Raw genomic sequence first — 27,113 nt, forward strand, 5'->3', positions numbered from 1 at the left:
CTCGGTGAAGCATCCCCGTTCTATTGATGGGGCATCTTAATTGAAAAGATAATTTACCTTGATCCAGAATTTGATCTTTGTTCTACTCCCCTGGTTCTCTTCCTTTAAACCGTAGACATTAAGTCCACTGGCACTACCATTGAAATGACATTACAAATATTTGAAGTAGCAGTTATTCCTAATTTTTGCTTTTCTATGTGAGGCTCCCCCAGCCTTCCAGTGTTCCTACACAGGATATGGTTTCCAAATCCCTCACCATCCTGTTGGATCCTTCAGAGAACACTTTGCAAGTGTGCGTTTGGGCTGGTAATGCAAACATTTAAGGTGATGAAATGTAAATGGCGATGGAAGGAGACCTGACTTTGGTGAACACACATCAGTACAGCATACAGATGATGTAGTACAGGATTAAACATCTGAAACCGATATAACTTTATTAACCAATGTCACCCCAATACATTTTTAAAATAGTTTTAAAAAGTGATGAAATGACCTCATATTTACTTCCTTGTTACCTTCCATTCCATTTCCTTTCTATCATTGTTCTTATTTAAAGATGCTTGTCCTTAATAAGGGAAGACAGGCAGAATAGGAGTAAAATGATTTCTAACTTCTGTCAGTCTCAGCCTCCCCAAGCATAGTTTTAAACCAGAGTTTAAAGCTGTCAACAAGGATGACATTACCTGCAAGGGGTCAAAAATTAGTTTGGGGGGGCAAAAGTCTAAGAGATTAAAATGGTTTGTGGCCCTCCAATGCACAGTCCTGTTGGACAAAATCTTATTTCTTAGTATTTAGTTTCTTTAGTAAGGGAACATTTAATTTTTCTCTTTGTGGAGGGGGAGGACCTAGAGACAAATGATTAAAAGCATTTTTTAAAATCAAAGTGCTAAAATGTTTTTAGCAGTTTTGTTTGCTTTTTGTTTTTTGTTTTTTAAGCCCCAATCTCAATGGGAGTTTGGCCGTCTTCATTCTCTTCTTACAGGTATTTTGGTCAGTGTTTCCCCCAATGTGTTCCCATTTAAAACTGGGCTCAGGAAGTTACAGTCGGCTTCTTTGCTGCACAACTTTTCAGGGCCTCCCACGTGTCGCTGTGCACTCAGCGACGGGACGGCTCCACAAACGTTGCCTGCTCACGAATCGTCCAGGCTGTGCCGCTTCCTGGCTGTGTGACCTTGAGCAAGTCACCTAACTGCTCAGAGCCTACTTTGTGACTAAAACAAAACAGACTAAGACCTTCACAGAGTGGTTTTGAGAAATGAGGGAATATGTATACTCAGCACAAGACTTGACACATAAAGCCCTCAGCAAAAGTTGTTACTATCACTTATTTTTTACTGTTAAAGAAGTTAAGAGCTTCTATGGAGGCTCCTGGGGAAAAATCTAAAGTTGTTCTGGCATAGGCTGCTAATCGTCCTGGGTGCTGGTTTGAGATTGGTCACAGGTGTCAGATCCCAACCTTCCTTCCACAACACAGATGTTAAATGCCCTAACACGCCTTCCCATCCACCTGGCTGTTCCCTCCCTCCTGCACTGGTTTAAAACCAGCCAGTTAGCCTGGCCTACTCCCCTGCTCCTTTTCCCGACATTTGGGGGAAAACTGCTGGAGTCTTGCCACTGTGGCTCCTCCAAATAGTCTGCAAAAGGGAGCCAGTGTGACTAGCACTGTTGTCTCTGGCTTGGCTGGGTCTGGCCCCCAAGACTTTGAACTTGGAAGGTGCCCACCCGTGCGTTGTGCACACACAGGTTCAACTAGTAATTATTGTCTTAGTGTTTCTTTATTGTCCTCATTCACACTCTGGCTTCTCATTTGGGTTTTATTTTCAATTTCTGGCATTTGCTCCTGCAAAATCTTACCCATCTGGCTTCCCAAAGTATAGAGCACCAGTGCTTTCCTGTAACCTTCGCTGCAGCCTCAAACCTGGCCTTTAGAGCCTCTTCAGGCAGGCGGGCCCCAGGTGGATAATACCATGTGAGCTCTACCCACCTTGCATCTCAGAGGAAACCACTCCAGAACTCTGAGATTCAGGGGCAAGGAAAACGGTCGCATTCCAGGTAAAGCATTTTCATTTTATTTAAAAATCTTTTTTACAATTCACTAAGCCTTCATAAAATTACAGTCATCTTTTTATGAACTGTTTTTTTAACCTGAAGAAAATTTGAGATGGGGAAGTTGGGGAATAGGGAGTGGTGACAGGCTCCTTAGGGATTTTGCAAAGGGATGGATGTAATGCAACAGCAGTGGCCTGAGTGGTGGTGTAGGGAAGATGCCAGGCAGGCCCCCTGGGGGCAGTGGCCAGCTGGGCAAGAAGACCGCATGATGACATTTCTTGCTTGAAACACAGTTCGCTGGCTTGGGTCTGAGGCAGCCAGCACGGGTTGGGGTGGGTGGCAGGAGTCTTGACACTGCTTATTCCCACCAGGCAAGAGTAGGTGTTAGAGGTGGGAGGCAGCTGTGGAGCTATCTACGAGAAGTCATGCACTGCTGAGCCTTAGGCAGAGCCAGGCAAGGGATGTGAAGTCAATAATACATTGCTGGAAAAGGTATCACCAGCTGGAATGTCTACTTTCACATGCTCCTGGCTGCAACACCTGCTCTGGTTCAGTGGGGAAGAGGGGATGAAGTTATGTGGTGTGTAGGTTGTGCACAGCTTAGGGAGTGCCAAGAATTTCTGAGGACCTCCACTCCTTGTTGGGTGCCAGTTTTCCCCTTTGATTTCAAGGACACTTGCGAAGACCACTTACAAATAAAAATCTTTCTCAAACTGCCAGTATTCACTTCACTCTGCATTGCAGAAACCTTGGGCTGAAAGTTACACTTTCAGTTAAAATAGCGATTTTTAATCCTTTGTGGGTCTGAAAAGCTTTAGCCCTCTGGAAAACATGCGTAAGAGTACATACACTAAATTCCTAGGGTTAGGGGTTTCACAGACCCTTTAAGTGCAACAGTGGACCCCATGGGGTGATGGACCCCCAAGTTAAGAACCCCTGAGTTAAATGTTCCTGTGGGTAAGCATTTTCTTTTGAGCTGCAAATAACCCAGAAGAATTATCATGTGATTTCCCAACCCATGTAATTAATGACTGAATGGATGTGGGGACATGGGAGTAATAGTTGTGGAGGAAGGGGGGGAGGTAAGCCTGAAGGTCTACCCCAGAGGAAAATTAGGGAATATTCTGGAGATTCAGCAGGCAGCACCATATCAGGGAGACAGATCAGAAAGGGACACACATGTCCCCAAGACAACCTTCACTTCCACATTTTCCCTAAGGCTGGCTTGGTGTCCAGATCAGAACTTTTTTATTCAAGGAGGTATGTGCAGCCATCCTGCCATCTACTGGTTATGCTTGGAATTGCACCTGTCCCGACATCCAGTGGAAAACCAGAGATCTAATATGTTCTTGGAATCCAGTACACATGGCTGACCTGCTGGGGTGTAGAAAGGGGTAGGAGTAGGGGGAATGCATAATGCACATTGAAGGCCCATGACAGCTTGAATCCTTCCGGGCTGACATGGACACTCTTTGGTTTGTCATGGCTGAACTTGCTTCAACAGCTTAAACATTTTCCATAATTATAGATATATATAATTTTCTGCTTCTATTTGAACTTAAAACCTGAACTTCCATCTCTGGCTCCAAACTGGGTGTCTCTGCTCTCTATTCCTCCTTTCCCAGAGCAGAGTTATTGATGAATTGATAACTGCTGATTGGGAGCCAAAGCAGATGTGTCCCTGGGAAAATTAGTGACTTGAGGTTCCAGCTCACATTCTTTCCATTCCAGCTGAGACACACTTCTCAGGCTGCTGGAACCCTAATCTAACAGGAAACCGGTCACCAACAGTTTTCTGTACTGTAACCTCACATACCAACATGGCTGAGTCCCGCTGCCTTAATGTCCTGGAGGAATTCTTGGTGCATCTCCTGAACTAACTTTCATACAGGCCACTCCAGCCTCCTCTGGGCCTCTCTGTCAGTGGCACCTCTGTGCTAGGCTGAGCATGAAATATGACATCAGGGGATCTCAAAGAACAAAAAGGGCATCAGGGGTCCCAGAGTGGCATTATCAGCTTGGGGTCATGTCTTCTCCAGTTCTAGACTGTGCTGTGGACAAAATGATTTCCAGCATGTTCCACTGGAGCCACCTCCTTCCATTCTGGCCACAGCAAGGCTCTGAGTCAACCTGGAGGCAACAAGGGAAAGTCTACCAGACTGACAGGGGTGAAGAGGTGGTAAGGGAAGCAGTGTGCTCTGTCACCTGCGGGAGGCCTTGGGGAGAAGATGAATGGGAGGGCGGGTTCTCCCCAAAAGCTCTGGAATCTCACGCACCCAGCAAACATGTCTGCTCTGTCATGTGATCAGAGGTGTTAAATTGGAGTTCTCCTCAGAGGCTCTCTCTCCATCAGGTGACCTCTTTCTTTTTCGACCACCTGAAAAATACAGTTTGTAAGGATCAATCTGTAAGAGTGGGAGGGCATTCATACTCTCTTGGTGGTCCAAACCTCTCTTCAAAATAGAAGCAGAAGTGGAGACAGTTTGGCAGGAAGTAATCTACATTGTATCCTGGTGCTGATACCTGCAATTTACATGCTGAGGGAAGAGGATGCACCTTCCACTGAGATGACAGCTCTAAAAAGCCACAACCCCAGGCTAGTGACAATGGAATGGAGCTTTCCTGGAGAGAACTGAGGAAGGCCCATGGAATGCCTGGGAGCATGGCTTCCCCGTCCTCAGCCCAACCGACTGCCTAGCCTCTGACAAAGGACTGGCCTCACACCTTTGCTGTCCCATGAGCCACGGGTGGTGGGTGTAGCTGGGCACCATTCCCAGGGACCTACACTCTCTAGCTCTGAAGCTCTGCCTGCATTGGGCAGGTGGGGTGGAAGGGCACTCTGTTCCCAGCTCTGTTGGTTTTAGAAAGAACGTTTTTCACTTTTCCTCTGACACTGACTTCCTTTCTTGGGAGATATTGCTCTCCTTTCTAATGAGTCTCCTGGACATAAATTCTCTTTAAAGGACCAGATAGCAAATATAGGTTTTATAGTCCTTATGGTCCCTTTTGCAATAATTGAACTCTGCCATAGTGGCCATAAATAACAAATGGGTTTGTCTATGATCCAGTAAGTCTTTATGTACAAGAACAGGCAGGGGTGGCAGTGGTAGTGGTCAGGATGGGCCCATGGCCATGGTTTGCAGTCTTCTGTCCTAGATAACCATCACTTGAATGGGACAGATCCCCAAATTATCAAGGGTGAAGTACCAGCTGAAGCCCTATGCTGGATTTCCGTGATTGTATCTCATTAAGGTTCCCAAAAGGAGCCAATGGTTTCTCTTCCATCAGTAAGACCCTAACATGCTTTTTCTACTAACCAGCTGGTGGGTGGCTTTTGTCTGGGTGAAGAGCTACTTACTCAAGGTTCTCAGCAGCTTCTTGCCCATGGTTTCCTCAAAGTCACTACTGCAGGGACTGGTTTCTGTATCCAGGATGATATTACAGCATTCACTATCTGGTGCTGAGAGGACAGAAGAAAGAACACAAATTTTCCCAACCTACACACCCAGGGATCTAGGTGGAATGATTCTGGTTGACATTTCTTAGCAGGTGAAAGTTCAAAACCAGAGCTAAGTTAGCAGTGGCCCTAATAAGGGAGGGATGCCCAGGAAGCCTTTAGCAAGGGGCACTTTAGTGCCACAAAAGGAACAAACACAGAGAACAGGAATTAGAATCAAGTATTCAAACCTGGCATCTTTGCCAGGCAAAAAGCACTTTGGAGGACGGTGGGGATGGTTCCTTTATTCCATTTGTACTGACCCTGGATAATCACAGGGCTCAATAACAATGAAGTGCATGTCAGGCTTTCTCCAACTGAACCCAGTAAGAAGTCAGAAAACCTTAGAATCTCAAAGCGGGAAAGTGCCCAGGCTCTTACTGCCAATGCAGGGAGAACCTAACCCTGGAGGCAAAACAGGGTGGTGGAAACTGCACTGCACGGAGCCATGGGGCTGCGCCTTCTTCTAACGCAGTATTATGGACGGGGCAAGTCATTTCCCTTCTCCAGATCTGAGTCCTTATGTGTCATAGCAGGGGATGGATTAGACAATCCTCCATTCTCATTCCTTTGATACAATTTCTTGCTACATGTTTTAGCTACTAAACTCAGTGTGGGTGAGAGAAAAAGAATATCAGTTCTAAATTTGGGTCCTAGAACAGTGATTGTGTCCTGGATTTCCTGCATTAGCTACAAGTTCAAACATACAGTCTCCCTGACTTTGAAAATCTAAGAGCACTTGTCAGGCCACTGCTCTGAACTTGAGGGGCCTGGGGTGGTCTCAAAGGTCAGGTGGGGTAACTGCTAACCTGGGAAGTGGGTACAGAGGGGTGCTGAGAGCTTGGGGATGTATATCTTAGGCAAGAACAGAAGGATCTCAGGACTGCTGGGACACTGGGAGCTTGGAGTCACACCACTGTCAAGACGGAGGCGTCCAGTGTCTTGGAGGCAGGTAATATGATTTCAGACTTCAGGACGAGTCCTACAGATTACTTCTGATCTCTGGGCCTCGGAGGAAGGGAAGAGCCCTGGCAATAAGAGTCGTGGCTGACTTCCATGTCCTAATCTGTAAAGTAGGTCTAACAATAACAACATAATATTTGGAGAACCTTTTATATCTGTTAGCTTGTCTATGTTCAAAGCTACTTTATGAGCTACTTACCATGATTTGTATTTTTTTTTAACTTAAGGAAACTTACCTACTGAGACAAGGAAACTGAACCTTCAGTTAAAGTAACTTGCCTAAAACTGCATAGCTCCTAAGTGAAGGAGCCAGGCTCTCAACCCAGGTGGAAGCCTCGCTCTTAACACTGCCCTACACGCCGTCCTCCCAGGAGAATGAATTAGGATGGATCTGATCCACGGTAGTTGCTTAGTAGGCGCAACTTAGTAAAAAGCTGGGACATTTTACACGGGGCCCACGCTGCCCTCACCCTGTGCCCAATGGTGATAACCACCTTGTTCTTCCGAGCCCTGGTTTCCCCACCGACCTGCTCTTGCAGAAACAGCTGCAGAAGACAGTGAGAGCTGCTGTGTGCTGTGCTCCTCGAAGTCTGTCACATCCTCCTGCGTGAAGGCCATCTCCTCCATCCTCAGGAACACGACTTCGCCGGGGCTTCTCAGCCCATCTGAGTGGCTGCCTGAGGAGGACAGCAAGTGTGTCACCTCTCTGCTTTGGAGAAGACCTGGGGCTCCAGGAGGACAAGATGACAGCCCTGGACAGCTATGGGGAGGAAGACGGGGTTGTCCTCACCCCAAGGCAGCCTAGCCCATCCGCTCAACTGACTTACAGGGCAGACTGTTCCTGTTATTCAGGAGGGTGACAACAGGGTCATCCTTGGGGGTTTGGGGTGTGTCCCGGATCGTGGGGGCCTTGGTGGAGTCTCCATCAGTGAAGGCTTCCATGTCGGGGGACTGGGGTGAGCTGTCCATGTGGCAGGCAGTGAGCGCATTCTGGTATTGCTGCCGTGTGATCTGGAAGGAAGAGGCAGAGGGGGCAGAAGCTCAGGAGGAGCTGGGCAGAGCCCTCCCTAGATGTGCCCTGCATTCCCAAGCTCAGATGCAGCCCCACCAGGGTGCTTTGGACCCAGGACTCTGTGGTCTGAGCCCCTGACCTGGAGGGCCTCACCCAAGCACTACCCGGCCTGGGAGTGAAGACAATGAGGGGACCCTTTGCTTGTTTGCCACCAGAGCTCCCATCATCATTTTTATTGGCTCTGGACTCTTAAGTTGCACCTGGAGGAACTAAATATTCCCCTGAGGTCCCGGAGCAGACAGAAGGTATCCTCAGTTAGCAGGGTGGTTACCCATGGAGAAGTTTAAAACACAGGCTTAGTTGCCAAGGGCCCTCTTCCTGAGGGTCAGTCAGTGGGGGCTCAGCAAGAATGAGACCCTCATATTGTGTAAAAGGCTAAACTAAGAAATTGCCATATGCAGAACATAAACTCTGGCAAAACCACTGGTGAAGCCAACATATATTTTTTGATGCCTTCTGTAGTTAATACAGGAGTACATTTGATAAATCCTTCAAAAAATTACTGGCAGAAAGAAGCTCCTTTCTCTAGGTGAATTACATACTTCCTTATATTAGTTGAGAACTCAAAGATCCACTGTTTCCCCTTTTTGCTTTTATGACCAGGGAGCTCACAGATAAATTTACTACTTACTTTCAGTAGCAAACTCATTCCTGATAGTTTTTTCACCAACCTGGTTTACATCTCTTTTCAGTTTTTAACTTAAAACAAAATTGGATTATTTATTTATTTTTGGAAATCATATACAGTCTTACTGGAAATGCTATAAATATCCTAAAGAGATGGAACGAGGGATTAGGTTTGCAGACATTGGTGAAAGCTCTAGTGCTAGTGATACAGAGAGATCTGATTCAGATCACTGGGGAGAAGTAGGAGGGGCCGTAGGAGGAGTTTGCTGAGGCAATTGAAAGCAGTCGAGGATGGGATTGGGTGAGAAGCTGAATGCCTCCAGAGCCAATGGAAATAAAAATAAGGGCTGGCTCTTTGGCTCACAAGCTTTTCTGGCTCTGTCTCAGGTTTGCGCTCTGGCTGGGCTCTCTCTGGCTCTCAGGCTCTTCGTTGAGGATGCCTAGGTGATCGTGCTGCAGCTGCCTGAATTTTCCAATGGATGGTATTTTTTATGGGAAGGAATTCCTGGCACAGCCTAAGATTAGGCTAGCCTGGCAGAGGGTGGCAGGTTTATTTTGGGGATGTTCTAGAGGGAACAGGCTCTGAAGCAGAAGATTGCCATTCTTCCAAAATTGTGTAGCTTTTGTGCATTATGTTTTAGTGTGTAAACTAACCCTACAGAAACTAACAGGGAAATGACAACCCAGGTGTTAAGAGTTTAGCCTTAACTGATAGGCTTAAATGATCAAAGCTGTGACTTGATAGGCTTAAGTAATTGCTTTCGAATAAAGACTTTCCCTTTATCACCCAACCTTTGCCTCTGGAATTTTGCCTAGAGGGTGGCAGCGGACAGCAGGACCCCATTTGCTGTTTGGTAACACAGAAGGGCTTGTTTTTGCAGGAAGAGGTCGGTATATGAGGATGGGACCTTCTGTCTATATAGTGCATTGTGGCTTACAGAGCACTTCGGTATGTGTAGTGACTGTACAGGGCGGGCGTGAAAGGTCTGTACTCCCCATATTACATATAGGGAAATGAGGTCCAGAAAGGTTGAGGAAACTGCCTAAGGTTTGAGAGTGGCAGGCTTTCAGAGTCAAGCCAGTGCACCATCTCCCATGCTGTGGGTTTTGCCTGGGGGTCTGCTTTCACTCTTTGGAGCCGGGGAGATGGAAGGTGAACGGAGAATGTGGAACTCCAAGTTCTCAGAGGGGAAACTCCAGAGTCTAATAATGGCACCCCTTGCAATCTGGATATTTTAGTTTAAAGGGCCTTAACTCCTGCTCTGCACATCACAAATGTACCTACCTGGCTGCATTAGGCTGCCTTGCGCATGCCCACTTAGGTTGCCTTTCCCAATCATTTAGGGAAAATGCCCCAATAACTATTTTGTAGTTTTGGGGTGTATAAGAATCTGGAGCACTGACAAGAAGTTAGCACAGGGCTGAATCAAGGTCATCATCAAAACCCAGCTTTTCAAATGTGCCCACAGGTTTTCTGAAGGTGAAGCTTTCTTTGGGGTCTTACAGGTTCTTGTGGTTTTAAAGGACAGGAGCATTTCCTAAGTAACACTTGGTAAGCCCAACAAAGCACCTGATGTTACTTATGGATATTTTGACTTAGCAGCTGACGGGTCCAGAAGTTCACCTTTAACCAGCATGATGTCTCCCATCATTTTATGACTTTCATCCCTGAAAACACGATCCTGTAATTTAGGGATTCTGCCACCAGATGGTGATGAGGCATCTTGGTCACAGAGACAAACCAGATTATGCCAAATATCTTTACTTTAATAATATTTACAGAACGTATTTCAAAAAAAAAAAAAAAAAAAAAAAGGGCATAAGGACCCTTTGGTACCATCACAACTTATTAACTATTAATCACATAATCGCATCTTTCAAATCTTTCCCAGATAAACACAAGGTACATTTTTCTATCTAATTTTGTAACTTGGTGTGAAGTCAATGTACTCCTGGATTTCTCTTAAGCTTCATTAAAAACCCTCTTTCTGTTAAAAAAAAAGAGTGGGTGGGTGGGTGAGGGAGGTCAATATAAGAGCAGCCTACACAACGACCCTAACACTCCCATGAAATCAGGAGGAGGGAGCTTTAACTGTAGTCTAAGGCAACACCTTTACTTAAATTAAAAAAAAAAAATGAAACGAAAGCGAAGAACACGACCAAAATAAAACCCTGTGTTAAAACTGTCAAATTCCCTTCTACTGAACTACTCCCTCCAACCAGTTCCCTTTTGCAAAACCGAAAGGGGCTCTCCCTCAACACAGGGTCTGCTGGCATCTAGAACTTGGACTTCTAGCCTCCAGAACTGTGAGAAATAAGTTTGTTGTTTAAGCCACCCAGCCTGTGGTAGTTTGTTAGAGTAGCCCAAATAGACTGAGGAAAATGGAAAGACCTGGGGAACAAACCTAACAAAAATTTCCACTTCAGATAGAATCCAAATGGTTTACTCTGGCAAAGGTACCAGGGCACTAGCTGCAGACGCTCCAGTCTCCTCTCACACCAGCCTCTGCCTTTGCGCCCAGATGCTGGAACCACCAAGCTCTTTTTGACCTGTTGTTTCGGTCTTGAACACCCTCCCCACCCCCTATTTCAGGTCTCAGCAAAAACGCCGCTTTCTCGGCCTGCTCTGATAACCATTCCTAAAGCAGCCTCACTGTTTATCCCACCACCCTGTTTATTTCCTTCATACCTGAAGTTACCTAAGTTGGTCCTATCTCTGCGATTACCTGTTTATTACCTTTCTCCCCCGTTGGCATGGAAGGTACAGAAAGGCAGGAGCTTGCTGTCTTGTTCACCCCGGTAACTTACCAGTGCTTGGACAGGGCCAAGCACAGAGCACGTACCCAATATAAATTCAAACCACTAACTCATACTGTGACTTTCTATTTCCTTTCCCACAAACCATGTGGCCAGCACTACGCACCAGTGAGAGTTAGCACAGTAGAATTTCTCTTCTCCCATTTTGTCCTACCTCCACCTCTGAGGAAGGTCTACAGTGAGAGGGCTGCAGGGCTGGAAGTGAAGCAACAGGGGAGAAGACTCATGGGCACTGGCTTTCGGAGCTTTAACCTCGTCGTCACAGTCTCTGGGATCACGGGGCAATGGGATGCACATCCTGGCCTGCTTCCCCGCCCAACTCTGCCAGCAGGATCAAGGGACGGTCCGGTCCACCGGGACAGTTACCTTCACAAACTGCACATCGCTAAGGATGTGGACCGAGTAGTCAGGAGTGTAGAGGTTGTTGTTGCTACTGCACAGCTGGGTGTTGCTCCCCCCGAAGTCACTGCGCTCACGCTCACGCTCACGGTTGGGAGACTCAGAGCGGTTCAGCCCGCTGCAGCGAGAAGGGGAGCGGTTTACTGCAGATGAGGGAGAAGGGAGGGAGAAAAGGCAAGGAGGGGTAGGTGTGGAAGAAGGAGAGGGGACCAGACATAGAGGGAGACAGGGAGGGGGGGGGGAGAGAGAGAGAGAGAGAGAGAGAGAGAGAGAGAGAGAGAGAGAGAGAGAGAGAGAGAGAGAGAATGTTGTTTACTGAGGTTCTGCAGGACTTTAAGGCAATGGTTACCCTGGGTAGTAGAACCAGGCTTCACCCCTCCCATCAGAGCCCAGGAAAATGCCGCCCAGCTGCCTCACTGATGTTTATTCCTCCGAGGAGCAAACACCTAGAACAGGAGCTCCTGGTTTCACTCTGCTCAGGTTCCTCCTGCACCCCGAAACGTCAGCCAGGGAGGAGCTGCCTTATCTGGTTCTGGTTTTTGGGGTAAGTGCTGTGGCAGAAAAAGGGGCTCTCTAATAAATCTGACAGAAAGTAGCCCCACGGGGGATGTGATCATAAATTTCTAACTGGGCAGTCACACTCCAGGCCTATAAAAAGGGTTATGCCCTGTCCATTGCTCCTGTGCATCTAGGTTAACACACCTTTGGAATGTCAGAGTGGTCCTTCTCTTTCAGACCCTATGAAGCGTAACCGCTCCCAAGGAAGCTCATAATCTCACTATCCTGTACCTTGCTTTCTCCCACCTTCATGCAATCACCCTGACATCCTTCCTTAGTTCCAAATGTATAAAAGAAAGTGCAAAATTGTCATTCTCTGGGGCATTGTGAGATCTTGCTCCCTGGCATGTTCTCAGTTTGGTTCAAATAAACTTATCAACATTCTCTACCGTTTGGATGTTCTTATACCGACAGTGCAGATGAGGCCCAGGCTGTGGCGTGGTTAGCTACCCCAGACCATGAGACCTTCTACTGGGGTGAGTTATTTCATATGGACTCTGTTCACAAACCTTATTTCAGAAAGGCTAAGATCTGCCCTCAAACCTATCCGTCACAGCTCAGGTATCGAATCCTTCCAACACTGATGCGTTCTAGTGGGGATAACTCAGGTCTGCCCCAGCACTGGCTGGGCCTGGGACAGATGGAGGCCCACAGACTATGGATACATGTTTAACTCGCAGCAATAAACTATTAAAATAGGTTCTATCCTGTTGTTCTTGACAACCTGGAAGGCCAGGTCCAACTCCTTAAGAGTTTTGTGCCGGAAAACAGGACTGCATGGGGAGAGCCAACCTTTCTGAATAGGGAATTCTGGGATTTTGGTATCTGAAATGTGGTCTAGAAGGAAAAACATGGATTCTGTGTGGGGACATCCCTTTGGCCTTGCAAACTCCTCACCCCGCAGGATTTAGGAGGGCCAAAGTGGGGCCCTCTGAAGTGTGGGACTAGGGCAGGGCACCCTCTATACCTAAGAGGGTGGGGGAGCGGGGAGAAAAAGGCCTCCTAAACGTTCAGTCAGTTTTTCTTCCATTTTTCAAGAAGCACTTCTTGGGAAAGTTCAATTAAGACCACATTACTTGTTTTAAAATGAACTATGGGAATTACCCTCCCCAGGATTAATAGAAGAGAGGTTCTGAAGAGGACCCTGACTTTATCTAAACCCAGGAATAAGTCCCTTCCAGCCCTCTGCTTCCCAATTGATGCTACTCTGCATTTCTTCTAAAAAAGGAGAAACAGGGGACTGTCAGCTTCTCATAACACAGATTTAATGCAGAGGTTCAAATGAAGAGCCCAAGAATTCAGAGATTCTTTCAGGGTAGAACCTCAGGAATTTAATTCTGTCTCTTGAGATAATGTTGCCATCAATCAAAATGTCCGATTAGCATCTACTTGGAGTGAGTCCTTGAGGGTTGATGATCTGTTCAGCTGCCAAGCTATTACTATTGTCTGGCAAACTGTGTTTCAGAAAGATTAAAATAACAACAGGTTGAATTATTTTTTTCATTAGAACCATAAGAATCACTGCCTTGATAGGATTACAGAATTAAGGGTTCCACTTCATCTTTCCCTTCTCAGGAAATGTCATTCATATATACTGTTATTTAAACCAGAAACCTGGGAGTCGCCCCGACTCCTGCCACTCTGCCAGCCCCACGTTAAGCCCTCTTATCTCCACCACTGACACAATAAGTCCATCTGCCTCTATCTCCGTCAACTCAAGTCGGAGTTATTATCACTCTCACCTGGCCCACAGTCTAGTCTCCCCACTTATAATCTTATTTATAATCAGTTCTCACCTCAGCGGCCAGAAGCACATTTTGAAAACACACATCAGTTTCTTACTGAATCTGCATAAAATCCACACTCTTTGCTGTGACCCTTAAGCCCCGCCATGACCTGACCTCTGCTGTCCTGTTGGATCTCATCTTGGGACTCCCTTCCCCTCCCCTGCTTGCTCTGCTGGCTGCCTTGGGGATCCTCACCATGCAAGCATCTCCCACCTCCATAGATCCCATTTCCCCTGCTCCCCCTTCTCCTCTTATCCTACCCCCTACCCATCCCCCCAGTCCCCCATCCTCATGCTCCCATACTCACCCCCTCCCCTGACCACTCTTACTTCTCAGTCATTAGGCCTCAGCTGAAACACCACCTCCTCTGAAGACCTGGTCTGGCCACCCCAACAAGATTTTCCTGTTTTCTTCTATCACTGTTCTCTGTGCATTTCTTCAAAGCTGTTTCACAAGTTTTAAAAGCACAGTTGTACTTCTTTGTTCTATCTACTCATTTTAACTCTAAATTCCATGAGGGCATTGACCTTGTCTTTTCTGGGCATCGCTTGTACACACCCAGTACCTAGCATGGTGCCTGACCTAGAGTAGGTGCCCAATAAAAATGTGTAGAATGAATGACTCAGCATGTAAGAATCCCTTAAGGACTTTTTTTTGTTTTTGTTTTTTAACTGAAATCTGAATTTTGTTTTAAAAGAAGTTTCAGAGCTCTCAAATCACACTGGAATCAGAAAACTTTTTCTCTGCAACCTAACATCATTCTGAGAAAGCTGAAATCTTCGAGAAGCTAGGACTGGGTAGGTCACCTCAGAAACACAGCTAGAGAGTGAGATCATGCGCAACAAGAATCAAAAGGCGCCAAGAAGCCACAGGCGCCTGCCTGGTAGCTTGAAGAAGAGGCCACAGTGAGAATTAGGACTTTCTGTCTGTTTGTCTGTCTGTCTAGTAAGAGCTTTTGAAACAGGGTGTCCTGAAGTCAGGTCTACTTATCCATTGGGCTTTAGAGGACCAGACCCTCCTCCAGAGTGACCAAGGATTGAAAGGGACAGTGATGGTGCAATGGAGGACAGAGTGAAGGACCATGGTGATTGTAAATGGCAGTAGTATTGGGCAGAAAAATATGTTTTTCATGTCTGGTCCTGGTCCCGGTCCCTTGAAAATAAACTGATGAGTTCTGGCTTGGCTGACCCATTTGTGCTGTTCTAAGGTGGTGGTTGGCTAAGGCAGTCGATGGTGCCTCATTGAGACTAGTCATTAGGGCAAAGGCAGGGAGTCTTGCAGGAGAGTAGCTTCTTTGGCATGTGAGTGGAATCTGGAAAACCATACCTTGACCTGGTAGGTCTTGTTCTCAATCCAGTTTGAAACAATGGGAGAGTACGAGCAGGGCCTGTGGCATCATTTACCCTGATAAATAATCATCGCTCCTTGATAATCGTCTCTTTGCCCAGTCTGACATGTGCTTCACACACCCCACATCTGCTGTTCCACATCCTCATGCCTTCTGTCACAATTCACGGAAGATGAGTGGGAAACACAGCCCCATCTTATCTACTAAATAACTTCCATCCACAGAAGGCTCTGCCTGAATCACTTCTACTCCCTCTTGGAAACAGAGGCAACACATCGTATCCCTGTTCCACGAAAAGCTCTCCTCCTCACTGACACCTGGCACAATCCTGTCACCCCGTTGTCACTCAGAGGGACCTGCACGTGAAACACAGACAACATCACTGTTGTGCTAGAACAAGAAACATGGCTTCTATTTCTTAAAGTGAAAACAATGCTATTGAGATTCTTTCATACAATTCCAAAGGATTTCCCACACCAAAAGAGAGAACTGTCTTACAAAGGTCGGGTCTATAGAAGGAATTTTTCAAAGGAAAAGAAACCCTCATTTCATGACAAAGGAAGTCCCAGCTCATCCGAGTGTTGTGCAAGATCCGTGTTTTCATGTCCCAGAGCCTGACATTCCTCAATAGGTGGGATGCTGATGACTCGGCATTTTGGTAATTGTGCCCAAACACGCAGAGGTTTCTGAGCGAGGGATATGCAAATGCTTTTAATAAAAAAGGAGAAGAAATCAGGAACAGACGAGGGTCCCAGCAGCATGGCAAACTATTCAAGTTGTATAATTCCCCTTGGCATTTCCTAAGCGCGCAGAGGCACAGCTTGGGGGAACAAAGTGGAGAGGGAAATCCTAACTGTAGTGCAACGAGGTCTAAGAGAGGACAGACCAAACAGCGATGTGTAAAACTGACCACGGGACCCCTCAACAGGAGGGAGGCCGAGCAGCCAGCATATCCCTTGTCAACTCTTGCTCATCGTACCCTCAAGCTGGCCCTGGAGAGGCATTGTGGTGGCGGGGGTGGGCGGGGTGGGGGTGGGGGTGCAAGGATTTCTATTCTAGACCTCCAAGTGCTGTGGAGAAGTTGGTAGATCTCATTCCTGCAGCATTTGCCTGGTCAGTCTGCAAGACAGATCAGTCCTAGATGACAAACTGGAGTTACTGAGGTTCAGGGGAGAAGACACTGGGGTAAAACTGGGGGTGGGGTGGAAGAGAACTTTCCACTGCAGTTAGGGCTGCATGGAATCTCCTTTCACTCTGCATTGATAGGCAGGGCCCTGAAAACCTGTATACAGCTCTGGTACTCTTGCTTCCCCCGTGATACATGTATCAGGAGACTGGTCATGACTCTACCCCAGGAGGACCGCAATGCAGAAGAATCCCCACTCCCCTGTTCAGTCTGGGGATTTGAGGGGAAAGTGGGGTTCAGTGGCTGCCTGTTTACATCTTTTAGAGCATTCAGTGAGGGACAAGGGAAACACCCCACTTTGGTCATGGTCACTGTGCCATAGGCCATCTGTGTTCTCTGAACTTCATGGGGGAGTTTAATTACATAGGCTTAGAAGAGTACAAACTAGGGTTATAAAAATGCATCATTCTGGGTTAATAGTCAACATCAGACAACCAAATGTCAAAAGCTCTCTGTCAAAGCTACAATGCGAACTCTACAAATCAGCCCAAGTTAGAAGCCCAGATGAACTTCCTCATGTTACATTGAGCTCTAATGGTTCCCAAATGTTTACCACACAAGAGCCAACCCAAAGGAATATTTCCATGGACCACATTTCACAGAGTAAAAAGATTATTTTTAGGGGCTCCTCATATATTCTGGGAGAAGACTATCTCATCAATCTCAAAGTACATTACGGATGGACAATCCAGCACCGACAAAGAATTCTTGCTCCCGAAATTTCTCCTGCCTCTGTGTTTTTGTACATTCAGAAGGATTGTGAAATCACCTCTGCTGTTGGGAGAAGAAGGAATGAATCTGAGGAGAGGGAGTAATAACTTCAGTGAGCGGCGTATTCTCAGTGGGTTGATCAGAAGTTTCACTTTTAAGTGAAAGCACCAGCAAAGCTGGCTAATTACACCCCACTCTGGAGGTAATCCACAGACCACGCTGTCTCGTTATTTCAAACTGAGGCTCATACAGAAGAAAACTCCCTGTGGATAGTGGCGGCAATATTTGGTGCAGGGACCACTGGCCTCAGTCTAATGTGAGCACCATGTTAATTAGCACGACTGCTTTCAAAATGCAAACAAGTCTGCACCCTCTGGAGGGCACGAAATGCCTTCTGTCAGAGGGTCAGCAGAGTCTCTCTCCCGTCTTACTTACACCCAGGACCCGACCCAATGGCTTAACTCCTCGGAGCCTGTTTTCTTACCTGTTGTCTTCCAACAATAATTCCTGCCCATCTCCTGAGGTGGTTGTGGAGATCAAATAAAATGACAGCGTTCCTTTTAAACCTATTAACTCCCAGGATTTATATTCTTCCTTGTGTAAGATGGGGGTAAGCCATAATGTACATGATATGTACCTGGATTACAAATCAGGTATGCTTTCCACAATACACCTATGAGTGAGGCTTCTTCTGCTGCTGATATGGAACAGAGGCAGGAATGACAGTGGACATGCCATAATATAGGTCCCAGGGAGGTCACCTAACCGCTGGGAAGGCCTGGCGGTTGGCTACAGATAGAGACCATACCAAAGAAGGTAGGGTGGAAAGAGCCGAAAGAGGCAAGGCATCCCTCCCTCTCATTTTCTCTTATTGTGTGGGTCAGGGCTCTACTCTGCAGACTTAAACCAAGAGTTGGAATAAGGTGGCCTTGCTCTCACCACTTTGTCACTCACCTGTTTCCTGTTGGGTTGAACACCCACAGTCAGGAAAAAGGCGGGGAGGTTAAAAGAGCTTCCAGGAGCACATGGCACCAGCCAGCTGGATGGGAAGGCTGCCCAGCAGGAATGAGTCACCTTAATCGCTGACACTGGGTTACTGCGAAGGTTTTCATAATAAACACCAATGAAGTAGAATTGACCTTTAGTTTAACTGGTATGTTTTAATTAACTAGGTTGTCTGGTTAACTGAGGGTTAATCAGAAAGGAAAATAAACCCCTGCTTTTACTGCCTTTTTTTTTTTAATGCTTTGATCCTTTTGGTTGAAATTCTTTTTAAAATAGGCATCTTCCCTTTTGCTGAAACTCAAAGCACATTCTTTATTCTCCAAGATTCCCCACATGTAAAGGATTTTGCAGGACCATGATGTGGTCATTTCTAATTTTGCTGGCATGCAGGAGAAGACCAGTTAGCTGGCGAGAGCACCAGCTTGGCGTCTCACATTGACCATACTGTCCTGTGGTCATCATGAAAGCAAAGTGAGAAAAGTGTTATTTCTTGGTGGAAAATCACCATCAAGTGAGAGAGAAAATTCGGTGAAATTTGAGATGTGGTTAACTTGTCTGGTACAGATAAACATGGGGACCAGATGGTTTTTGATGAGAAAATGTGATTTGGGAGAAAGTAGAAGTCAACAAAAATACTTCTGAAGTTGCAAATGTGGGTGTTTGATATCTCACAGAGCCTTTTTGAATTTTGAGGGTTTGTTTACTCTATAGATAGCAGAATATAACTGGATTTTTGATGACGGGGAATATGATGGGGGCCTCAGAATCATTACTGTGGCACTGGGATAGGGGGATGGATATACAGGGTGTGGGAAATTGTGTTCCAACTTCAGAGCAATTTAACAAATAAATTCTTGGTTTGGTCATTACTTATTCCCTGAGTCTAAGAGATCAACTTCTAGAGATGAAAACAATATGAACACTTAATTGATTGCTAAGATTTATTGCATTCTACTCAGTCTTTGAGTAACTGTGCAGCTCTATGGGGAGCTGCTTTACCCAATTAAAAAGAAACCAGTAACTTGTATTTAATTAACAAGAGAGTTAAACCTAATGAAAAGTTGTTTTGAAATTTTACATAGAGCATCCTTTGTGTGAACAGAGCCACAGGGAATATGGTCACCACATGGTAACATTACTAGGAAGATAATGAGATGGGTTAGTGGTTAGCTAAAGGCAGAGACCACATAGAAAGAGAGGTGGAGAAAAAAATAGAAATAAAGCATAATATTCCATTGTTTCTTCCCAGTTTTCTCCTGCCGCACTCCCCATCCCTCCATTCTGCAGTCAGACAAACTGATGAGGAAGAGCTCACACCATCTCTCACCCCATCACTTCCCCGTTTACATACACAGAACCAGTCCTAGGAGCTAACTAAGTTCACAAGTGACACCAGTGAACCATCAGTGCCTGGGCCCCGTGTGCAAATGAGTGTGATCTGTGCATTGTGCTAGGCCTTAGGCACAGAAATGCCTTCCGGAAGAGACTGTTCTTATGTAGGAGAGTGAAAGAGACCAAAGGCCTCTTGCAAACCCCACTGAATCTATGGGGACCCAAGACACCCATGCATGTTTACCTGGGGAGCCTGCCAGAGAGTCCCTTCTGCTGGAGGCGAAGGTGTGAGACCCAGAGACAGGCACTAAAGAGTCAAGGGTCCAGGATTTGTGAGTTGCGAATGGGAAGATAAACACAAAAGGAGAGAGACAGAGAGTGTGGTGAGACAGTCTGTTTCTGGATCTTCACAGCATCACATTTCTTTGCAAAAGAGAATCGTGCCTCTGAAAACTTGGAAACCACTCCCTCTTACAAAGCCACTCTCCAGGAAGAGGAAAAGAAAATAGACTTTTCTGAAGTTCTTCCAAAAAGATGCATAGTAATTTCAGAGGCGATCCGACCTGCCAAGGACAAGAACAGGCAGTGCCCAAGTGGGGAGCACGCATTCGCAGCAGCCTTCTCCCAGAGCTGGCAAATCTGCTGGGAGCTCAGCACTGCATCCGCACCAGGCTTGCCCAGCTGCTACATGTGTCTGCTCAACAACCAGAGGGCTGAAAGCCAAGTGCATGCCCCTGCAAGGGGCATCCTTGAGGAAGCTGAATCCTGCCTGCGACTCCTAGGGACTCCCTCTGTGGTCACAGCGCTGTGGAGGAACTATGTGTTGCTAGAGGCTTGGGAAACAGGAAGGGCAGGCAGCATTCCTAGCAATTTCAGTGTGAATCAGCTTGGTGAATTAACTCATAGTCACTTCTTAGCAAGAACAAGTGCTCCAGAACACCTCTCCTCCTGTCCCCTTTTCCTTCTCTCTCTTTCCCCACAGGGTCCAAAATGGCACCGGCCATCCCTTGGGCTCTGGGTAGGGTCGGGTGGGATGTAAAGTAATACTCCAGTCCTTGCTCAATCTTGACCCTGATCAAGCAATTGTTTCTGCATGGGAATCTGTCTTCATCTCTCTTGTATGATCATTCTGAGTCCCTTCCAAGGAGCTAAATGAAGCCAGTCTGCAGGTAGATGGCACACTGAAGTAGGCAGCTTCTGAGGTCTTATTTGCAACATTAGATGACGTCACTGAAAGGATCCATACATGCAGGGTGTGTGTGTGTGTGTGTGTGTGTGTGTGTGTGAAGCTTTATACCTGATAATCATTTACTCTGACAGGAAGTATCAAAGAATACTTGAACAGGCCCTTAATGTTGTGAGACACACTGGAATAAGAAACCCCAGAGTCTTAAGACTTCTGGCACTTCTGGGATGCAAATTAAATCTATACCCCTGCCAAGCAATAGGAGACTTGTTCTCTCCATCTGCACAGCCCCATGGGCTGCTTTTCTGGCTACCCCGAGCTCAGGCCCAGTTCCTCCAGAGAGCCAGGCTCACCATGGTCCTCCTGGGTTCCCTGGCAATCAGAACCAAGATGGAGGAGAGACAGTGCTGGCTGCGTTTCCTTTGCTCCACACCAGAAAGCCAGGGACTTATTTGTAACCTCAAGTTCCAACTCTGAAGCATTGGTCACAGGGCTAGTGTTCTGGCGAACTCTTGTCCTACCATTTATCATCCTAAAAAGCTGATAGAACTACATGCTGGCTTCAAGGACAGTGCAGTTTGTTGGGTGGCTTGACCCTAGGCTGAAAGTTCAACAGGACAGCTGGTGGGTGTGGCATTCTTGGTAGTTATTTCATACTTCACCCCACTAAGCTTGGGGGGGGATGGTAAAAGTCTCTTATACCCCTAAACACGAATTCAGTTACTTTTCCTCCTGAATATTTCTAAAGATGCTCAGAAGTGGGGGGAGGGAAAGAGTATAATACTTCCTTTTGGTTACCCAGTTTTGAAGGACAGATCAGTGTTACAAGTTTACTCCTGTTTCATTGATAAAATGGAAGGATTCTGTTAGAATAAACTAGAGACAGAAAGGAAGGAAAGGAGGAAAGCAGATAACATCATCCTATCGAGGAAAATATGTGTTTTTTTTTTTTAAAGAAGGTCATCTAAATTAGGTGGGGTGGGGAGCCTTATGAAACTATTCTCCCCCAGAGTCCCACCTCCTTTGGCCTTCTGGAAAAGCCATAACAGGGCCAACATGTCTAGGTAAGATTTAGAACCCCAGAAGTTACTCTACGTTGACCAATGTGATGGATGGAAATCTCCTTTAGAGAATCAAGGTTTGCCTGATCCTGGAGAACATCCCTCACCCATCAGAGTTCTAGTTCTGAGTACTGATGCTTCCTCCAACAACCTTACTGGAGATTTGTTGGTTTATGTAAGTATACCAATGTATCAACACCAGGGTTTTTCATTTTTCAGGTCTTCAACTCCTGTTGGGCCACCCCTTGGGAGTGGGCAGCTACTCCAATTTCATTTTAGCCCTATGCTGGGATAGGATGTGAAATTACACTATAAATTGTTCCCACAGTCCCACATAGAGATAGCATTCTGAAACATGATTGATGTCAAATCTGTGTTTCATTGTGCTGTGTGTACTAGTCAGGACAGCGGGATGCATCTCTGTAAGTCACCAACTTGCTGGGTGATTTGGAGCAAGTAATTTCTTTAGTTTCTCCATGTTAAAACAGTACCTGTCTTTCATGTGCCAGGGATTGCTATCAAGCTTTGGGACTTTCTGAGAAATCTAATATAAAAAGCCTTGTAAAATCTTTTTATGATAAGAGAAAACACCCCATCTGGCATTAAAATAGCCACTGTAAATAATAATAGCTGAAAGTAATGCAAAAGTCAGGCCAGTGGGTCAAAAAAATTCTAGAGAAGTAATTCTTCCTGGATCGCACTTACATCACAATAAATGCCATGCTTTCTAAACACAAGTGCAATAATTTGATGCAGGAAACAGCAAGAAGGCAAAGTGCAGGAGGGGCAGAGCAAAGAAGCCAGCAGCCCTGTGGCAGGCCCACCATCAGCATGCGCGGCCAGCGGGCAGATACCTCTCCACCAGTTGAGACGTGGCAAACAAGGAAAGAGGAGCAGATAAGCAACATATTGCACCAGCCCCAGACTTCCACTCGTATATCCCAAGATCTTGCTGTCACTGCCTGCTAACCCCACAGACACAATAACAGCGAATCAGGTTTTCAAGTAAAGGCCAGTGAGTGAATTATCACAGCAGAGAAGGAAAAGCTGAACCTTCCCCAGAGCACACAAATCACCTGCATCCCCTGGCAGGTGACAATAAATGGTGCCTCCCCTCATGACCGTCCTCCTCGCCATTCTCACTTGTGCATGAGCAGAGAAGCAGCAGAAAACATTCCAAACACAGGAACTAAGCCCCTGTGGTCCGTGGGTACCTGGCAGGAAGCAGTGTTCCTGGCAGAGTATTACAGAGAGGCTGCCAGCATTTGTGTTAGCCCCTGCCCAGGCTCAGAGTGCTCGGTCCAGGTCCCCAGAGAGGGCTGAGGCAGGACTACGATGGGGATGACGAGGGAGGGGTTTGAGAAATACATACGAAAGACAGACGATCCAGCCAGACTTCCCACCTTCCGCACATCGTTATCTAAGGACAGAAGGATGCAATGTGTTTCAGAGGCAATCCAGAAAGTACACTTCCTTATGGGAATTCTCCCTTTTCCATCCAACCCCCAGCACCAATGAATCCTGAAAAAGCAAATAAACAAAAACAGACAATCTGGCCCCAGCTGGGTAACTCAGCTGGTTGAAGTATCGTCCTGATACGCCAAAGTTGCAGGTTTGATTCCCAGTCAGGGCACATACAAGAATCAACCAATGGAGGCATAAATAAGTGGAACAACAAATTGATGCCTCTCTCTCTCTCTCTCTCTCTCTCTCTCAAATCAATTAAAAAACAAAAACGAAACAAACCAAAAAAACCCAACAACAATCTAATAGAAATGTAAGAAGAAAAATAAACTTGTTTTTTTCGTACTAAAAATACCACTATCCATCCCTAACACTTAATAACATTACCATCTACCATGTACTTCCACAAACTCTGAATAGAAAATGATTCTAATTCCCACTTTACATTGGAGGACACTAAAGCCCAGAAGTTAAAGGGCTTGTCCATGGTCCTTAACAGGAGTTAAGACTTGATTGAACCCAACTGCTTTTTTCTGCAATATCCCATTGCTTCCCCTTCAAGCATGGCTTGGGAATTGGAATACCTGAGCAAGAAGAGGTCATGATGGCTGGGATGCCATAGTAGGTGAAAGCTCCATTCTCAAAGCGAAGGCCTTCCTTACCAACCTCCACCTCCACCTTCCCCTGGAGAAAGAAGGAAGTGTACTCAGGGCGTGTACATGCACTTCCAGTTATTATTAACTACAGCCCTAAGCTTCTGTCTGGATAACAAGTGGATTTAAGATTTTGCTAGAGGAAAATGTGAGTTCTGTCCAGATTTGCGTTTCAGAAATAGCACCTCCAACTTTAGCAGCCCTTTGCAGTAAGTTAATTGCTTAGTTCATAAAGCTGCATCCAGTCATGAATAACCCTAAGCAAGCTTTCCTTGCAATAATGTAATAGACCATCCATGATGTAGGTCCAGGCACTACCTGGCCCAGAGTCCTGTAAACTGTCTCATTGGTCTGAGATTAGGCCATCTCTAAGTCTGGTTGAGATAAAATCTGACTCTGTCCGAAGCTTGTTTAATTCATTACCACTAATGAAAGCTTATGTGTAGCATGCAGTGCGTGTCTACGGGCCTGATTCGGTGTTACATTCACAGCACGTGACAACCTATGAGACCCATACTACTTTCAGCCTCGGTTTACAGATGAGTTCATTTTGAGTCTCAGAGAGGTTAAATAACTTGGTCAAGGTTAGTTACGAAGTGGCGATACTGCAATTTTAAAGCCAGATCTTTCCAATTTCTGAATTTGCATTCTTGCCACTACATTTTACGTCCTCCAACTTTGACTTGAAAACTGTTAAGTTTATATTAAGCACAAGACAGTAGATCGTAGAGGTCCATTATGTTATTTAAAAAATGCGACAGAACCCTTCTTGATTCCCAATAGTGAAGAATGTGACTCTGTTTTTGGAGAAGGGAGGGCACTTTATTGAGGCTATTTGGAAGGATGAATGTGAGGCACACTACCATGTCACAGCAAGCAGGCCGCAGGTAGGCAGTGACAAAACAGAGGGCGCTTGTAAGTTATTGTGAGTTTAATTAAGATTTTAAGCAATCACTGTATTTAAGTTCAAAAGATTCTATTGGGAAGAGATGGAGTGGTGATAGAGTTAATGAGGCAGCCAGGCCAGCAGGCCAGCGGTATTCAGTGTCGGGAACTATGCCTGACTCTCACTGACAGGCCTACCCAGGCATGAAGGGCCGAAAGGGACTGTACGTATCTGAGCACTGGGAAGATGCTGCACCTCTTTCACTCAGTTACTAGTTTCCTTCCTGGTTCTTTTAAGGAGAAGAGTCAAAGGACTGTAAAGGCTGAGATGTTTCTGAGAATGGATGTCTTCTGTGCAAGGACCAGTGGGTGGAAGTCGGAGATGAGATTTCAGAAAAACAGAGGGAAACGCTTTAAATAAGAAGTGTCTGAAGTCCTGGAGAAGGCACAGGACAGTTCCACCTCTGGGCATGTCCAAGCAGAGACAAGAAGGTGTTAGGGATTCTGTAGGAGAGCAGTTTGGCAGTTTAGTCACAAAACCCCTCTGCTGGAGAGGTACCTGCTGCACCCCACCACAAACGTCCCTGAGTGGTCAGACTAAATGCCATCAATATCCCACCCCTCCCAGGACACCACCCAGTCATACTGGGCTCCTTCTGTGGGTCACTGACAAACACCCACCCTACCTGGCCTTGCTCCCAAGGCAGCCAGCTGAACCTTGGAATCTGGAACTGGGGAGGCATGGCCATTCCTCTCCAGCCCAGGGGTGCCCCTGTCTTGCTCTTAGAGGGTCTCTAACGTTCCCACTCACCTGAAGAAGCAGCACAAAATAGTCCACAGGGCGGTTGCGTTGGTAGAGGTAGTGTTCTGGGGCTTTCTTGTTCTTCTCATCAAACTTCAGCTCCTGGATCACGTTGGGATGTTTCAGGAGCCGGAGTAGGATCTTCTCCGAAAGGTACAGAGACTTAAAGGGCTCCACTTCTAGAGGAGAGTGGGAGTCAGGAGGAACTGGCAGCTGGGAAAAGTCAGCGTGGGCACAACCAGGGCACATGTCTAGAGCCAACCTCCACCTGTGCTCTAGACACCCAGCTGAAGGGTTCCACCTGTGCTCCTCTGGGTGGGGGTTCTTAAACCCAAGTGTGCATCTCAGGCCTTCCCCATGCCCCCCTGGGGATGCATATCCCTGCACTGGCACCTCAGGAAAAATGGGTCACCATGTTGGAAATGTCAGCTTTGTTATTGATTTTCTATTTGATTTTATTTAAAGTTGCATATGGACTTAAAAAAGAAGGCAATCTTGCCCTCCGCGACAACACAGATGAACCTAGAGGACATTATGCTAAGTGAAACAGGCCAGACACAGAAGGACACACATTGCATGATAACACTTCTGTGATGCATCTGAAGTAATCAAACTCATAGAAGCAGAGGGTGAAAGGGCGGTTGCCTGGCCTAGTGGGAGGCGGAACTGGGGGAGCAAGGAGTCAGAGGTACAAAGTTTCAGTGTTGCCAGATGAATAAACCCTAGAGATCTATAGCACAGCACAGTGCCCACGGTGAACAATACTGTACTGTACACTTGCAAATTTGTTCAGAGAGTAGATCTTCTGTTAACACACAAAAATAATAATAAATGAAGAGGGTAGAAGGGAAGTTTTAAAGGTGATGCATATATTTATGGCATAGGTTGTGGTGATGGTTTCATAGGTATATACTTGAATAAAATGAAATTCCAAGTTAACAGAAATGTGCTCAATAATGAGGAATATCCTTGCATCAAATTTATATATTAACAGATATTATGTTATATTATATCACATTATATTATTATATTAAAAGACATAGCTGCTTTGTTCTAGAAAATCAGTCAGTAGTTAAAAGAAATCTGTATTCAGAACTAGACATGTTAAAAACTTTAAAGAGCTGCAACATAAACTTTTCTACTTTCTAACACCTAGAACAGCACTAGTACTCGTTATATACTCAATAACCATATGCCAGGTTAATTAAATATTGAACTTCGCAATGGGCGTGGTCACTCTAGGCCAGCATATTAAGGCACGGGTGAGAAGGTCAGAGAGTATAAAGACAAACTTAACCCTCTTCACAAGTTTATCTTCGGATTATCTCACTTTGTTTTCTCTGCAGAGCCCAAGATTCACAATCCACCTCTACAGTCTAAGGACTCATATCTCACAGGCCCATTCGGCCTTTGGAGGGTACTGGACTCTGGGGCCTTCTTGCCTTTCCCTCCCCCACAAATCCTCCAGGCGCCCCAACTGCAACAGGATGGAGGTCAGCCTCTGTCACGCCCCAGCAAGCCAGTGGAGGAAGGAAAAAGTGTAGCGGTGGTTTCTTGAGCTTTTTTCTTGACTAGAAGGGAGACAAGCAGAGTTGACTGTATTCACTCCCTCCTTAGATCATGCCTGGGGCAAGGCATCCTGTCACCCTGCCTAAGGCAATCTCCTCTCCTGCAACAGTGGTTCTCCATCTCACTTTGGAATTAGGTCACAA

At 46.1% G+C, this 27,113-nt stretch overlaps 1 protein-coding gene across 2 annotated transcripts in view; it reads right to left on the reverse strand.

Moving 5' to 3' along the window:
• Positions 1-2,891: 2,891 nt before the first annotated feature.
• CNNM1 (cyclin and CBS domain divalent metal cation transport mediator 1) overlaps positions 2,892-27,113 on the reverse strand; it is a 47,808-nt gene continuing 23,586 nt past the window's right edge. Inside the window, exons 4-12 of one of the 2 annotated variants that reach the window (XM_090277851.1) lie at positions 25,411-25,580; positions 23,646-23,745; positions 22,970-23,017; positions 19,595-19,657; positions 11,391-11,566; positions 7,336-7,519; positions 7,036-7,185; positions 5,408-5,509; positions 2,892-4,426 (exon numbers count right to left, since the gene is read on the reverse strand). In XM_090277851.1, coding sequence (XP_090133977.1) covers positions 4,347-4,426; positions 5,408-5,509; positions 7,036-7,185; positions 7,336-7,519; positions 11,391-11,566; positions 19,595-19,657; positions 22,970-23,017; positions 23,646-23,745; positions 25,411-25,580 — 1,073 coding nt within the window. In that variant the 3' untranslated portion in view covers positions 2,892-4,346. The remainder of the gene's footprint in view (positions 4,427-5,407; positions 5,510-7,035; positions 7,186-7,335; positions 7,520-11,390; positions 11,567-19,594; positions 19,658-22,969; positions 23,018-23,645; positions 23,746-25,410; positions 25,581-27,113) is intronic. The other variant, XM_090277852.1, reaches the window with a different exon arrangement.

This window comes from Furipterus horrens, unplaced genomic scaffold, assembly GCF_987537825.1.
Source record: "Furipterus horrens unplaced genomic scaffold, mFurHor1.1.pri manual_scaffold_5, whole genome shotgun sequence".
In the NCBI taxonomy this organism is placed as follows: Eukaryota; Metazoa; Chordata; class Mammalia; order Chiroptera; family Furipteridae; genus Furipterus; species Furipterus horrens.